The sequence below is a fragment of the Phalacrocorax aristotelis genome, chromosome 2, assembly GCF_949628215.1.
Source record: "Phalacrocorax aristotelis chromosome 2, bGulAri2.1, whole genome shotgun sequence".
Lineage (NCBI taxonomy): Eukaryota > Metazoa > Chordata > Aves > Suliformes > Phalacrocoracidae > Phalacrocorax > Phalacrocorax aristotelis.
Window position 1 is genome coordinate 145980622 of NC_134277.1, and position 16133 is coordinate 145996754.

At 37.2% G+C, this 16133-nt stretch overlaps 1 protein-coding gene across 2 annotated transcripts in view; it reads left to right on the plus strand.

Annotated features, from left to right (window-relative positions):
- Positions 1-8503: 8503 nt before the first annotated feature.
- Positions 8504-16133, plus strand: part of RIMS2 (regulating synaptic membrane exocytosis 2) — a 400038-nt gene continuing 392408 nt past the window's right edge. For both annotated transcript variants that reach the window (XM_075085579.1, XM_075085580.1), the window contains exon 1: positions 8504-8708. In XM_075085579.1, the coding sequence (XP_074941680.1) occupies positions 8520-8708 (189 nt within the window). In that variant the 5' untranslated portion in view covers positions 8504-8519. The remainder of the gene's footprint in view (positions 8709-16133) is intronic.

Here is a 16133-nt window from a genome sequence, read left to right on the forward strand (position 1 = left end):
TTAAAATGGGGGGGATTTCCCCCCCCATCCTTTCTTGTCTTTTTTTACTGAGTTTCTGAGTGTATTAAAATAAACTGGATTCAGTGATGTGACTTCATCTGTAGTTGCAAACTTATTTAGGGTCATACCAGATTAATTAGTTAATTCATTATGATATTGGAAATGTGCAATGAGAAGAATACTTGGTATTTTGTGAGGGAGGTCAAATAAGCTAAGAACAAAATGTGATAAAGTGTGAACAGGAAGGCTTTCCAGAAAGCCCTAGTAAATGGGGATAAAAGAGAATGGAGCCTGGGCAGCTTGAAGACCTCATCTTGGCCATGTCTTTTACTTCTGAGACTGGCTTATATGAAGTTCCCACCAGCAGAGAATTTTCGTTCCATTCCTCAGCATGAGGCAAATGCTGTTAGGGCATAATAGGATGTCTTTAGCCTGCTCCCTTGCATGACAAGGAGAGACTGAAACAGAGATCTTAGTTTTGGATGCTGATTAGCTTTGCTGTCGTTTGCTTTTCCCTCTTGAGTTATAAATGAGCAGCAGCACTGGTATAAACCAAGGGCAAGATAATTTAGCAACCACACTATTTCCATTTCTTAGCTCTCTTTCTTCTCTTCAGTGTTTCACGCAGAGTAGTGTAGTTCACTTAGATTTCTGATATATATACTCACTTAGAATATATGTTTTCTACAATAGTTCTTTCAGTGAAATTATCAGAAAACATAATGTCCCATATATGTGAACTGCAGTAACTTATTTTAACTGCATCTGTGTCTTTAACCTGGGAATCAGATTTTGCCCGCCTTGTGTTTTTCATGTGAACTCAGTAAGAGTATTGTATTGATCAAGAAATACTGCTGTGATTTCAGAAAGAGGTTGTATTTTTCTTAGTGTGAACAAGGTTATTTCTTTTGTAAGTCAGTCAGTCTTACCGTGTTTAGGGCCTCCATGAAGTCCTTATTCTGTGGCTACTCTGTTTCGTAGGCTCTTTGACCATGTTCTTGTATTTAGTTTCATCAGTGTTGATCTGTTCCTATTTCAGGTTAATGAATCTCACAGGATAATTGAAGTACATATTCCTTAATAAGTTAGAGAATGGGAAACTTGAAAATAATGTTTCTTCCAGTTAGCTCCATCTATAAAGCAACTCAAACCATAGGTGAAAAAGCTAAAAATTTCAGAGATTTATTTCTACTGACAGTTTCAGGAGGATTCACTCTACATTTAGGAAAAAACCTTACAGTGGAATATCTTACTGTTTGACACTGCTGAACATGGCTGTTATTGTACTTATATGACTTATATTTAACCTCCTTTATCTAAACAAAATACTTCAAAAAATCTCCGTATCTGTTAACTTTTGTTTTAGAAGTGAGAAAAAAATGCATTTCCCACCTGAAAAAAATAGCATGGAGTTAATTTTTCCCTACGTTCTTCACCTGAACAGATTAAAAATTTTCACAGAATTTATACAAAGTGCAACAACTCCCATAGGAGAGGCTATGCTCAGTTTTGAGATAAGCTTGGGAGTTACGGTTCCTGCCCTACACTGTGGAAGACTGAGATTCAGGGTAAGTAGAAACTAAACTCTAGGTCTCTTACATTTCAAGGAAATACCCAAACAAATTGGATTTTATGGTATCTTCTGTTTCTGGACATTATACCTGAGATTAAAAAAACCCAAAAAAGTTAGTGAAAGTTTAGCTAAAACTGGTACTTTCAGCAGGAAATAAAAGTAAGTTCCTCAAATGAAGAACCATTTAATTAGGAAATTCTGACTAGCTCTTTTCAATATCTTGGATTTCTCCCAGTTATTGTAAATTCCAGGGCACAGATTAAATGGTAGCATTTTACTCTACAGTTGTTGTTTTTAGCCCTTTTCAGTATGCATTCTCTAAATATTTTGGGGTAGAATTTTTTTAACTAAAGATTAAGCTTAGACGTTTCACTTAGGTAGATGGCTCTGAAGTTAAACCTACTGACAGTAGAAAATAGTTAATTATTGTTTATTTGAGGAAACCAGACAGTTAAAATAGAAAGTCAAGTCTAACGAGACAGTAGAGGTTTCATTTTGCCAGCAAGAAAGTTGAAGTGCTGTGCATTAAGTGAAAGTTGTAGAGATCTCTGCTGACATCTAGTTTCTGTCAATATTTCATTTTCATGGATATGAAAGCTGAAAACTCTGAATTGTGAATGGCATCAAGACTAGAGATGTGATATGTGCCTGGGTACAATAATCCATTATTTTTAAACAGAATTGGATGTGAGGTTCTTATTCAAAGTTAGGCTTGAGTCTTTAATTGCTTAATAAATTTTCTTTGTCTGCTAGACTTAAAGTAGAATCATGGTCTTCTGAAGAGGAGTTTTATATGGTGCCCTTTCTCATTTCAGTCAAATACTGGCAAAACTGTCATTTGATGATTCAGAAAAGTTTGGTTTTGCATTGATGAACATAGTGAGTTTTTTAAAAAACAGCTTTTTTATAGCCTCCACACATCAGTATGAAAGCATAAACTCAAGGTTTTTTTGCCCGTTGCATTACATGGAGCTGAAAATACCTGTGAGGTCATTGATCAAACTTTGAGAAAGTTAACTGTTTTCACAGGCGTTTATAAAAAGCATGAAGAATTTTGGTTTGTGGTTTTTTTTTCTTCCTATTGGTAAAAGTTAAGTCACTTCTCTTTTTTCAGCACTGTTGAGCCAAATTGTTGTTGTTGAATACTTTTTCTTGTATTTCTACTTGAGTTTAGACTTCATATTTCTTGTCTTATTCCACAAAGCCATTGTCAAGTACATAATCACAGAAATGCTCTTTGAAGGGGATCTCTGAACCAGCCTCCCATTCAAAGCATGGCTATTTCCAACACTAGATCAGGGCAGCTTGATCTTAGTCTAGGCGAGTTTTGAAAACCTCCAGGACTGGAGATCCCACTGCCTCTTGGGACAAGCTGTTCTAGTGCTGCACTGTCATCCTAGTGAAAAAACCTCCTAATGTCCAACCTGAACCTCCCAATGTGCCATTACAGTCCCTTTTGCCCCTTGTTTTGGATTTGCCATTACAGTCCCTTTTGCCCCTTGTTTTGGATTTGCGACTACCAGGAAGAATTTGGCTCTGCAATTTTTTCAGGTAACTTTTGGATTGGCTAGTTTCAGGCAGGTGTTAGATTACTCCTTAGTCCATTCCTCTTCACTGGATTGAACAAATGCAGCTCTTGTATTCCCACCTTGCAAATTATGTGCTCTAGGACCCTGACCATTGGGGTTTTTTTTTTGACAAACTGGACTTGTTGTCATGAGACATCCCTCATGAACTGGCTGACCCCAGCCTGGACACAGTATTCCAGGTGCAGCCTTGCCAGTGCCAACTAAAGGGGAAAAATAACTTCCCATTATCTGTTGCTCTTACGCTTGCTAATGTAGCCCAATACATAATTTGTCCAATTTGTAATGAGAACACACACACCACTGGCTCATAGCCTGGTTTCCACCCTATTTTCCAGGGCTTCTTATCAGCAGAACTGACATTCAGCCAGTTGTTTCCTAATCTCTACTAACACTTGGGGTCAGATGTATAAGGATAGTATCCATTCAGAAGAGAAGTGGGTGTACTTGGTGACAGGTTGGCTAGCACTACTGTAAAAGTAGAAAGCATTAAGTGTTTAATACAGTACAGGGAATAATGTCATATGTTACCAGATAGTCATTGCCACCAGGCAGAAAAATCATTGAATGAATGGACTTGGCAGAACCGAAAGTGAACAACTCTTTTTGAAGCCTGGATTCCAGCCACATCCGTGCTCTGTGCTTGGGAATAGGAAATGAGGCATGGGTTACAATCAGTAATAAAACTTTGAGAGACGTGTAGCCAGGAAATCAGAAGTGGCTGCTACGCTTACATCTGGCTTCAACATCCTGGGTACTTGCTTAATAGTCGCCCTTCTAATGCAGATTTCAAGCAGCTTTGGAAATTTCAGGAACATTTAAGTGAACTTCTGGAAGGCAGCACTGGCTTTGGAACTTCTCGTCAGTATTAAGGAGTTTTTTGGTAAAATGCTGAAAGTTTTGTGAGCATTTCTGGAGGACAGGAGAAAATACAAACTTCTGCATAATAATGAGACATCAGACTACTGAATTTGCCTCTCTTGTATTTGGCAGTAGCTCATGGATCATGAGACACCCATGGATTGCTGCCTTTTGATTCTGAAATTCTCATTTCCAGAAGGGTGTGGGGAACCAAGAATAAGCAGAATTAAATTAACTCCGTTCCAGAACAAAACAACCATTCCAATAGAAACTGTTTCTTGACCTTGACAGAGCAATCCAAGCTCTTACAGTTGATTTTGACACTGAACAGTCCTCCACGTAGCTGTCTTGGATATGATGTTTTACAGTACAGAAAGGTCTTGACTAGTCATACAAGCCTAATGAACTTCACCATTTTAATGCCCAGCAGACATGAATGTGGCTCAGGGAACTAATCCTCCCAAGAGGTGAAAATGAACAGAACTTAGATATCAACCTTCTAGCCTAACTTTTCATTAGGTCTTTGCATAAACTAATACCAATTTCTCTTTTTTCTCCAAAATTTATGGCAGTTATTAAAGCGGATACTTGTATTTTCCGAAACAATGTGGAAAAGAAGAGAGATTTTGCATCAGTACAGATAGATGGCATGTGCTATTAAGGCCGTTGTCAAAATCCACATATATAAGGGTTATCGATATGCATTGTTGAGTTTTCTACTTAAACATTCTGTTACTGTATGGTTTGATGTAGTTATCTGGGTTTACAACCAAAAGAACCCTATCATACCTAAGTCTAAGATTCGTGTTATGGTGAAGCATTTTGGCCTAAAATGCAGCTCATCTGCAGAGCCTGTTTTTTTCACTCTCCCAGCCTGGATGTTGGCCACTTGCATTGCAGCATAACTTGCTGGGGTATAGGGACTGGAAATTGTAGTCTTGGGATACCCGAGTTCAGCTCCAGGCTCTGACGTTTGCCTTGGTACTAGTTACTTTCAGTTCACTGGAAACTGAACTCCTGGGCCCTCTCAGGCAACAATGTTCTGAGTAGAGACATGAGTGCAGACAACTTGAACAAAATGGAGTTTCATTTGCATTGCGTGTTCTGAAAAATATGTTATACAATTTTTACTAAATGCGTTTCAAATATTGTGCTATTCCATACACCTAATTATTGCTGCACATTATTAGTTTAATTTTTGGCTTAAACCTTTGCAGGCTAGATGATAAAAAACTAATTATTAATCTATAAAATAGTTTGGAAAGGTTTTTTTATGGACTTCCTAAAATGAATACTTAGTATTTTTTTTCAAGTATGCATTTTCATCTCATGTGGTTCTGCCCAGCAAATAGAACACATATTGTGTGTAACTGATTATTTAACAGATTTTTGTCTTCTGTGTTTAATTTTCTGTGACAGCTGTCAATACACCCAATATTTTTCTTGGAACAGAAAAAGATGTAATAACGAACTATTTTAGCAGATGATAAGGATTTTAGAAAACTACTCTGTGTAACCTTGGGAAGTTTATACTTTGAGGGAAAAGTCGTGACCTTTACATAGATTCTTGTGCCCAAGAGGAAACAAAAGTGAAATTATTTCAGTACATGAGGCTTAAGAATTGGCAAACAGCTTGTGCTTTTTATGCATCAGTGAGACTGGTAAGCAAATAATCATACAGACAAAGGCTGCAGATTATAAGGAAGCCACAAAACTGAATGTAACCTAAAATAAACTTGAAGTTCAGCATAGATAATATGCTTTAAATGAAGAATGCAACGTTTGGCAAAATTAAAAGGCAAGTATGGTCTCAGAGATTACATGTGTTATTGATGGAAACAGGCCAGACTACCAACTACCAATTATATACTGTTGTCAGTGTGAAACGTTGAAATGTGCCAGGTTTCCAGATTTCCAAATTTTCTACTCAACTTCATTCAGCTCTTTTTTATTAGTAACTCGTGTCCTGCCCCGTTCAACAAAGAACAGTCAACAGTGGCAGTTGAGAGCTCCAGGCAGCATTTTGGTACACAGAAGAGGAGGCATGCCTTCGGCCTTCTGTCTTGCCTGATGGGGAGAGGGAGCTGCCTGTTTCTTCCTACAACTCCTCTATTCTGTAATGCAAAGTGCATTCTTTGGGGAGTTTTCCTGAGAAAGCAAAGCAAATCCCAACAATTCTTGCCGTATGCGTGAATATCCATGGTAAATAATTGTTTGAAACAATTTCTAACTGGCTCAGTGTAATATTTGTTTTGCTAAGAGCCTCTGACACTCCTGAAGAAATAATTTTGTATCATTAATTTATATTGGAACTATATAAAGTATATATTTCTGCATTCAGGAAGTTGGTCTCCCTGATTTAGTTTTTTTTCCAGGAGGATATTCTTTCTTCTATCTTAGTCTTCATGTGTGTGGTTTTTTTTAATAACCTCATTTCAAGAACCTCTGGATGGGTAATTCTAAAGAAAAATAAATCTCTCTCATACTTTTAATTTTTTGGCTTAGTATACCATTTTAATGCTTCATAGAAAATGCTTCATTCTGGGGGTTTTGCTTGTCTGTTCAGTGAGCTAAAAAAGCTGTTTAAATTAGATTAATAATTATTAGATTGCTAAAATTTACAGTCTCTGTTAGCAAAATTAGGTGAGTTGAATTCCATGCTAGGAATTTAAAGATTGCTGTTCAAACCCTTTAAATCACAAGGTTAAAAACAAAAGAGAAGTCAAAGTTCTTTTTGTTTTCTCTTCATATTTGAATATCTTACAATATGCTATGTCACATTTTCCAGCTATTTTCAGCAACTACAGAAGCTAAAAGATTATAACTTTACAGTGAAAATTAAATTTCCCATGACATCAGAAATAGGGGCTTTGAGAAAGAACTGCCTTTACAGAACGTGAAATGAGTCTGTCACTTCAGTCATAGTGAGACAGTTTTAACTATCATGTATGGAGATTTGATTATTGCGGGCTCAGAAATACGAATGAAATAGCATGCCTCAAAGAATCATTGCACTTCTCTATGCACATGGCAGCTGACTATGAATGTGCTCTTAGTACACTGGAAATGGAAGGTAAAATGTGTGTGTGTATCTTAAACTACTGTCCCTGCATTTTACACATAAGGTATTCTTCTACCTTAATATTCAGCAAGAGATATCAGTACCTATACGGTGGTATGAGTGGCTTAAATGATTTATAATAGCTTGTTAAGCTGAGGCTACTTGTTACGGGCTTGCACCCAGTGCTTGAAAAGTCATTGAAAAAGCATTTTAGAATCATTATTCACAGAATCAGAGAATGGCAGGGGTTGGAAGGGACCTCTGGAGATCATCTCATCCAACCCCCCTGCTGGAGCAGGCACACCCAGAGCAGGGGGCACAGGAACACGTCCAGCTGGGGTTTGAATGTCTTCAGGGAAGGAGACTCCACAACCCCCCTGGGCAGCCTGTGCCACTGCTCTGGCACCCGCACAGGAAAGGAGTTTTTTTTCATGTTTAGGTGGAATTTCCTGTGTTCCAACTTGTGCCCATTGCCCCTCGTCCTGTCATTGGGCACCACTGAAAAGAGTCTAGTCTTATTGTCCTGACACCCACCCTTCAGATATTTATAAGTATTGACAATATCCCCCCTCAGTCTTCTCTTCTGCAGGCTGAACAGACCCAGGTCTCTCGGCCTTTCCTCCCAAGGGAGGTGCTCTAGTCCCCTGATCATCTTCATAGCACTCCTCTGGACTTGCTCCTTCTTAAACTGGGGAGTCCAAAACTGGACACAGGACTCCAAATGTGGCCTCACTAGGGCAGAGCAGAGGGGAAAGATAACCTCCCTCGACCTGCTGGCCACACTCCTTTTAATGCAGCCCAGGATATGTTGGCCTTCTTGGCCACAAGGGCACATTGCTGGCTCAGGGTCACCTCGCTGCCCACCAGCACTCCCAGGTCCTTCTCAGCAGAGCTGCTTTACAGCTTTTCAGCCCCCAGCCTGTACTGGTGCATGGGGTTGTTCCTCTCCTTGTGCAGTATTGTTGGATAAATGAAGATGAGCTATATCAAGAGAAGATACTTGCCTGTGTCTGGTGGAATTAGGTAAAAGTACACTTGGAAGAATAATTTTTTTTTCTGCTATTAAACCAGTTTATTGTCTAGTGCCATGGGCTCTTGGATCACTCAGCGCATGTTTCCTACTGTTGTATTTGCAGCTAACAGCTGATCACATCCAAAAGCAAAGTTACTTCTCTTTGTAACAGTTGAACTCTGTGCTACATGTTATCAGTTTTGGTCCTCCTCCTAGAGTTTATTTATAATGAAAAAGAAGTAATTATTGAATGTTACACTTCTGGAGCATCATAAATTAAATGTATTTGCTATACTAGAGTATTTGTCTCTGATTTTTATTTTGAAATTGATTGCAATTTAGTGATTGCAAAGGATTTGTGGGCTTAAATAAAACAACTGTTAATGATCTCTTCTCTTCTGCAGAAAATTACATCAGCAGTTTGAAATGTATAAGGAGCAAGTGAAGAAGATGGGTGAAGAATCACAGCAGCAGCAGGAGCAGAAGGGTGATGCCCCAACATGTGGCATCTGCCACAAAACAAAATTTGCTGATGGCTGTGGCCATAACTGTTCATATTGCCAAACTAAATTCTGTGCGCGCTGTGGAGGAAGAGTGTCTTTACGGTCAAATAAGGTACGGAGTTATGAAAGTTTAGTAACAAGCTTGTCCTAAACTCAGTATCTCTTATTCATTGCTTATGTGTCCAAATCACAGAGCTACTGAAACAGTTTTCCTTTAAGGAGGTAATGATATCTGCTTTAGGGGCTTTTAAGACATTGTCCTCATTTCAAATAATTTCCATTTGCATATGGATTTGTGACTATGGCTTTTAGTTTAATACGTGCCACATTTCTACTGACAGACTCATGAAAGTACGATTCATTGATCAGAGGACTGAGTCTCTGTTGGAGACAGGGAGGAATATCTAGTGATCTAGCGATGCTAAAATTGAGACACTGATTAATACAAATTAGAGGAAGCATTTTTTTCTTTTCTGCTTGCCTGGGCTTTTCTGTAAAAGACTATTGTAAAATTAGTGTTAGAACAGTATATACAATATATTAGGGAGCTTTTAAATCTTTATTATCTATTATACATATGCATGAATATTATGTTTATGTGCATATAACTATGCATACAAATATCAAAATATTTGAAGGAAAAATTAAATGCACTAACAATATAGAGTTGCAGCTAATATACTGGTGTTTATTGTATAACAACAGGTAAAACAGCAATCTGAATTTTTAAAAAGTTGGATCATAGAGTAAAAAATTCAGCAAAACATGTAATCACAGAAAACAGTTCCAAGATCAGATTATTCAGCATTTTAGATAAAATGTTCACATCTGGTACACTTGTCTTTGTCAGATTCTGACAGATATGTGTAGAATATTAATGGCAATACTCAAGATGTTTTATGCTGGTCTTTTGTGGAAACACAGCTTTTGTAAACCAATATAATAATTTAATAGTTTAATATTTATTAATATACTATTTTTCAGTATAATTTATTTCCCTAAATATATTTTTCTGTAACATGTTCATTGCAAATACTATGCAATCTGAAAATATTGTCTTAATCTTTTGGAAGGTAGGAGACAATGGTATAAATGTTATGTATTTCTTTGTCCAAGACTGAAAGGTAGGCTTAAATAACGGACTCAAGTTTTTGACTGACAAAGTATAAAATAATCTGCTGTTTCCTATGATTAAAGTAACTAAGATTATATGTAAATATCTCAAATGGCCTTGGGTTTTGTTAAGGTAATTTTAAAATTTTGTCTTCAGTAAGCTCACTTTTTTTTTTTTTTTTAAATAACTAACTAAGCCATGTTGCCGGTAATAAGAGATATATTAATTTCTGTATTAATTTCACCTGATAATAAAAGGCAATCAGGACAGATATTTGAGTCATTATGCCTATATACTTAGGAACATAGAAAAAATGCATTAGGAGGAAGGCTTCATCTCCTATTGAAATATTCTGAAACATCATTTAGACTGTCCTCGGGATGGATGATGTGAACCTGGCGGATATTCGTCTGACTTCTCTTGACAGATTTCCAATGAGATTTTTCCACACCCTCTTAGGTGGTGTGTTCCACTGCTTCACCATCCTGAACACAGAAAGCTTTTCTTACTGTCTAACCTAAATCTGTCTTTCTGTAAGCTGACTTCTCGTTTCATTATTATGAGTCTCTTCTGCAACTCTTTTCGGCTGGCTTTTTAGTGCGATAAATCAGCTTTTCTGTCTCTCATTCATTTTTACTCTAGATAATTTATGATTATGTTGGACAGGGCATCCTTAGACAGTTCCCCTGTGATGCTTCACTGGTGATACCTCTTCCTTAAAAGACCCTGACCATTAATTCCTGGTCTTCTTGTCTTTTAATCAGTTAAGTTTTCTCCTGGATGGAATTTATTCCTATTGCATGGCAGCTGAGATTCTTTAAAAGCCTGGAAGCCCAACTCAGCAGTATGAATAAATCCTATTTACTCACTTCTTCTGTGACACCTTGAAGGAATTCTAATATATGTAACAGACATGAATTCCCTTTACTAAAACCCCTCTGACTTTTCCAAACTTAATAATAATGTATTCATATGCTTGCTAATTTTATTCTCTATTTTGGTTTCTACAAATCTGTCCAATGTTGATGTCAGACTCACTTTTCTATTATTCAGTTGATCTAACATTGAAATTCCTTAAAAATGAATAAATTGGCATCATATTTGCCACCTTTTATTCTTCTTGTCAGTGGAAGACTGTATTACAGTTAATAGATATTTTAGACTTGAGATGTTTTACACTATCATCTGATTTTAAAAAATTGTTACTATTTTCTTTTGTTAACTCACTTTATAGCTTCTCTTTCTGAAATACCAGTTCCAAATATATCCTCTGGTTCATTCTGCATAAAATAATATTTTAGAGTAAGTATCTGTCTAATAACTATCAACATGAATACAAAAGATTTAATTCAGACAGACTGTGGCAGTCTCCTGTTAAAGATCTCGTTTATGCCTATGCACATTATTCCATGAAAATTATTTTTGTTCTACCAGAATTTACCAGAATTTGTTCTTTTCTGTTTTCCTTAATGGATACTTAATGGATATTAGAAGGATGACTTCTAATAACTTCCTGGAAACTTTGCTAGATTTTCTTTGGTCTTTTTAGACATTATTTGATATGCTATATATGTCTGCTTTGGACCTTATATAAGGTGATTCTTAAAATGTCTGAAATGTTCTTTGATGGAGCTGTTTGATCCGGTTGTGATCTGTTTCATAATGTCAAGTTCCAAGACGAATTCATGCCATTTCCATCAGATTCTGCTACTAAATAGTTCAGTACAGACCAGTGTTAGCAGCATGCATCTCAGAAGATGTAGAATTGCAAAGAACACTTCTTTTTCAAAGGTCACAGGGAGGACTGCTGCTTACAAGGTTCGTGGTCGTGAGTAGGAGCACAGCATGGAAATGTTTGACTGTTGTTAGACCATTAGATTAGGATTCTCAGAGTGACTGGAATTATTGCTTTTTCAGTTTAGTTAGAGTGCCTGAAATAGAGGCATTAACATTCAGTTCTGGTTGTACAAAAATTTTCATTATGTGGGAGTTCCTTCTAGATCAAACAAATAAACCAGGTAATGGAGGTACTGCAGCTTCTGTATTGCTTATTATTTTAGTGAATGGAGTATTCAGCCAGCATGGGGGCTTAAATTTCATGGGAGTAAGGGACCTTGAACTGTCTTTTTTTATGTTTATGAACAATTTCAGATTGATTAAAACTGAAATAATAAATCACATGAAAGCAAGCAGTAATTATTCTTAGTAAAAAAGGTATCACTGATATACAAAATATACTACTGTTCTTTTTTAAATTATATACTCATTTATATAGGGAAATGCATACTGAATGAGGCAGTAGACAGCAGAATGAGGTTTATGCAGCTGAGAAATTTACATGCTAAAATATTGGACAAATACAGCTTCCAGATAGCTACAACTTCATGTGCAGTGAACATAAATTTCAACAGCTCAGAATGCCAGTTCAGTAAACCAACACTTCACTTGTAGAGGAAGAAAACAATATGTGTCGGAAAACTTAATTTGATGCATACTGAATACATTCTTTCAGTGAGTTTGGCAACCTGCTATCGCTTGCAGCCACTGAAAAATCCTTCCCTCTTTGCCTTTGAACATCAAAAGTAAGAGAGTTTCAGTTGTTTTATAGGACCCAGCAACCGTGTGCAAAACACGTAAGGTATTAGTAGGGAACTTCTGTCAGGTCCCTCTGGTTCTGTGAAAGCTCTGTGTTCTGATTATTTCTCTGGGGCCACGTTTGATTTTCAGAAAACCATCAAGTTCTTTGCTGAATGATTTCAGCTGCAGGACTTGCAGTGCGAACATCTGTGTGGAGTCACAACCCAGAATTTTAGCATTCTTGTGCTAATACATACTCCTTTTCATTCTGTTGACAATTGACAAGCACCAAAGAATTAGTCTGTGACTGATTTCTCAGTCACTAGGATTTGGGATAAACTCAGTGATTTCCTATTGCATACAACCAAGTCTGGCAGACATGGTTTGATTCTGCATTTCTCTAGAAAAGACATGCGACATTGCAAACTTGAGGAAAAGGTTTCTCTAAACCAAGTGTGGAGGTTTCTTTTTGTCCTGGCTTCAGCTGGGTTCTTTCTTTTCAGTTTAGTCCATGTAACACCTGTAAAGTCTGATAACCTACACCTGTGTTCATCTTTCTAGAGAATCTCAGTACAAGTACTTTTGAAAGAAAGTCAGCTGCTAAATTATTCTGAAGACAATCACTTATTTAGATGTTGTAAATTCACAGCCAGAATTTCACATCTCAGTCTCTCCACGAATAGAATAGAGTTTGTATTATCAAATATGTCAAAGACTTCCAATCTGAAATCGGGTCCTGATTTTATGAGAACAATGTTAATGCCATAGTGAACATGTATGATTGTTAAGACATCTCTAAACAATGATCAGCTCCATTCTGTTTGAGATGATCAGCCTCTCTATTCTTTTGAAACTTCAACTTATCAGGACTACAGTTCAGTTAGTACATATCATGGTCCTTAGTACCATTCCCCACTCCTTCCCCAGGTGGGGTTTGGCTACCTGTGCTCACAGGCAGCTCTGATGTGGTGCAGCTGTAACCTGGGATCAGCCTTGGGGAAAGAGCTGCATAATGGATGGCAATGAGTGCTTTTGGGTCCTGCACCCCCTCGCCTGGGAGCTGCTTTTCAGCTGAGACACTCAGCCTTGGTCCCTTCCTGAGCCATGCCGCTGCCTGTCTGGGTCCCTCGCTGACCTGAACTTGTAGGCTCAGCTTCCTGGCTGGCCTTAGCTCTGCCTCATCACTGTGGACCTGCTGGTGACCTGGATTCTTTGCTGACCTTAATTACATCCCCGGGCCCTGCCCTGCTCCCCTTGCATGCCTGCTGTGGGACACAACCCTGCAGGTAGGGGCATGGCCTGCCTCATGTCACCCTTTGTACCCTGCTCCTGGCCCTGGCCCTGCTTGTGCCTGGACAGTACGGAAGTAGCACACTGTCCCAGCAAAACACTTCTTCAAATTGCTGCATTTAATACTAAGAGTAAAAACCTTGCCACAACTATAATTTTGAACCAGGAGGTGTTGCTCGTTTCCAGCCTGTAAATGTTTCTTGCAAACTGATGCCTAGCAGAAATGATATTCAGAATCTGCATTTCTGTACTGACACCTCGAGTTCTCTTGATTCTTGAAAAGAACCCTGTGGTTTTAATACATACTTGTGGATACCATCATTCCCTTCAAATCAGAACTGCACAAACTATTTGTTTTATGTATTTTGTTCTGTTTTATTTATTTTACTTGTTAGTTTTATTTATTTGAATCTATTTTCATTTGGTAGCTCTTTTGAATCTCATCAAACAGCAGATGAAAGGCTAGGCGTGTTTGAACTCTTTACTCTAGTTCCAAACTTTAAAAACCTTAAAGGTTATTATGATCCTGACACAATGAAGAACTGATAATTATAGACAAACTCATAATTTTAGGCACCTGAGGTGAAAAAATACTGTTATGAAGAGTGGCTTTGGCTCATGCAGTCAGGTGCCAGATTGAACCTCTGACAGTTTTTTTTTTTTTAAAGGATAAGGTGTAGATATTGACTCATTCTAGATTTATTTTGAGTATGGGATGGAATTCCAGTAATCTTGCTAACATTTCTGGTGTGTCTGAATATTCATGGAGTTAAGGCCTCTCCCAATAAAACTGATATTAAAATATACTTGCATTTTCACATGGAACAGAACAAATACTACCGAAGTCTGACCCATTTGTTGCTTTTTTAGCATTGGTTCTTAGAGAACTGAATTGAATAATTTCCTGAATGTCTTTGCTATTGAAATGACTGACTAGACTGTCTCTCATATGGTCAGTCACGCCACTACTTGCATTGTACTGCTATGAACACAAGAATGTCTGACAGCAATGTGGGGGAGGCAGCTGAGAGGCTGGAGGTGGTCTTAGGTGTTCAGTAAAGTGTGATGGCTTGTCTTAAACTACACATATCTTTATATTTAATAGTGTGTTTCTGAAAAAAGACTCTTCATCCTGGAGGTTATTCGACATAGGTAGATTTTGTGAACCAAGTCTTGATTACTATTGTGATCACAGTGTGAATGACAGGATCTGGAGTCTTAATGGCCCTTTCAAAGGCACCAGTTTTTGGGATTGCTGCTTTGTGTTGGAAAGCTTACACCTATATGGTGAAGTGTTTGAGACTCTTCATTAAGCCATTAATTTCTGAGAAAAATCTTTCATCTTCTTTTAATATATAGTTTATAAATATGTACACATATATATTATCTAATTGTTGCCGAAGTGGTGCTTGTACTTTGGGATATCATTTGAGCTAACAGAGAGTGAGACTTCTCTACTGATATCTTTGATACATGAGAATTACTGATCAGCCATGATTTTCACTAATATAGTCTGAGGTATTAGGAAATGTGAGTTGGTATGTTCCCTTGCTTACAGTGTTAGGATGCATTTAGTATGTGTTTTAGCTTTTCTGTAATTAAAGTTAAGTTTGGTTTTTGGAAACTCTTTGAAGACAAATTAAGTTTTGGCAAAATGAGACAATGGTGGAATGGAAGAGTGTTACCAGATTAATATTTATGAGCCAATAGTTTCTAACATTTGTACCTCGTGGTACAAAAGGTGTTAGAAAAAGCATCTCAAAACTCTTAAACTCTCCTTTCTAAAATATATATCAGTGTTGTAGTGCGAGTTTGTTTCTGTCTTATAAATTTTTTATTTCTGAGTAATCTCTATTACTGGTTTCTGTGTATACTCCATGATGTTTTCATCTGAATTTACTTTTCTTGTATGAATTTACATTTCTTCTTGTGTATTATGGTTTTACTCCTCATAAGTGTTTTAAAAATCCTTGCAACTTAGGTAGAAACTACTGAGTGAAAAAAATAGATTAAAACATATTTCATAGGATGAAGAGGTGCAGATCATCTATGTGTTTGCAGAAGAGTATTAGAATAATGAATAGGTAAAATTTTATATATATAGTTATCACAATTTGGCTAGACTGGAATATAATGTTAGAACAGCATAAAAGTAGTCGGGACAATGGAAAATTTGTATTAGTCATTAGCTTTGGAATACAGATAAAATTGAGAAAGAAATCCATATGAATGACAAACAGAATGTTTAAATATATGTAGGTGTATTGTATGTAGGAGAAAGTTATTTAAAAAGGGTAATATAGTAACATCTTCTTCATGAGTGAGGAAAAAATATCATAGAATAATTGGGTTGGAAAGGACCTCTGGAGGTCATTTCATCCAACCTCTTACTCAAAGAATGTTGAATTGCATGAGTTTTCAGAATCTTCAAGGATGGAGATTTCAGCAACCACTCTGAGCAACCTGTTTCAGTGCTTGACCACTCTCATGATTAGAAAATAGAAGACAAATTTCCTTATATCTCGTCTGAATTTCCCATGTTCCAATTTGTATTTG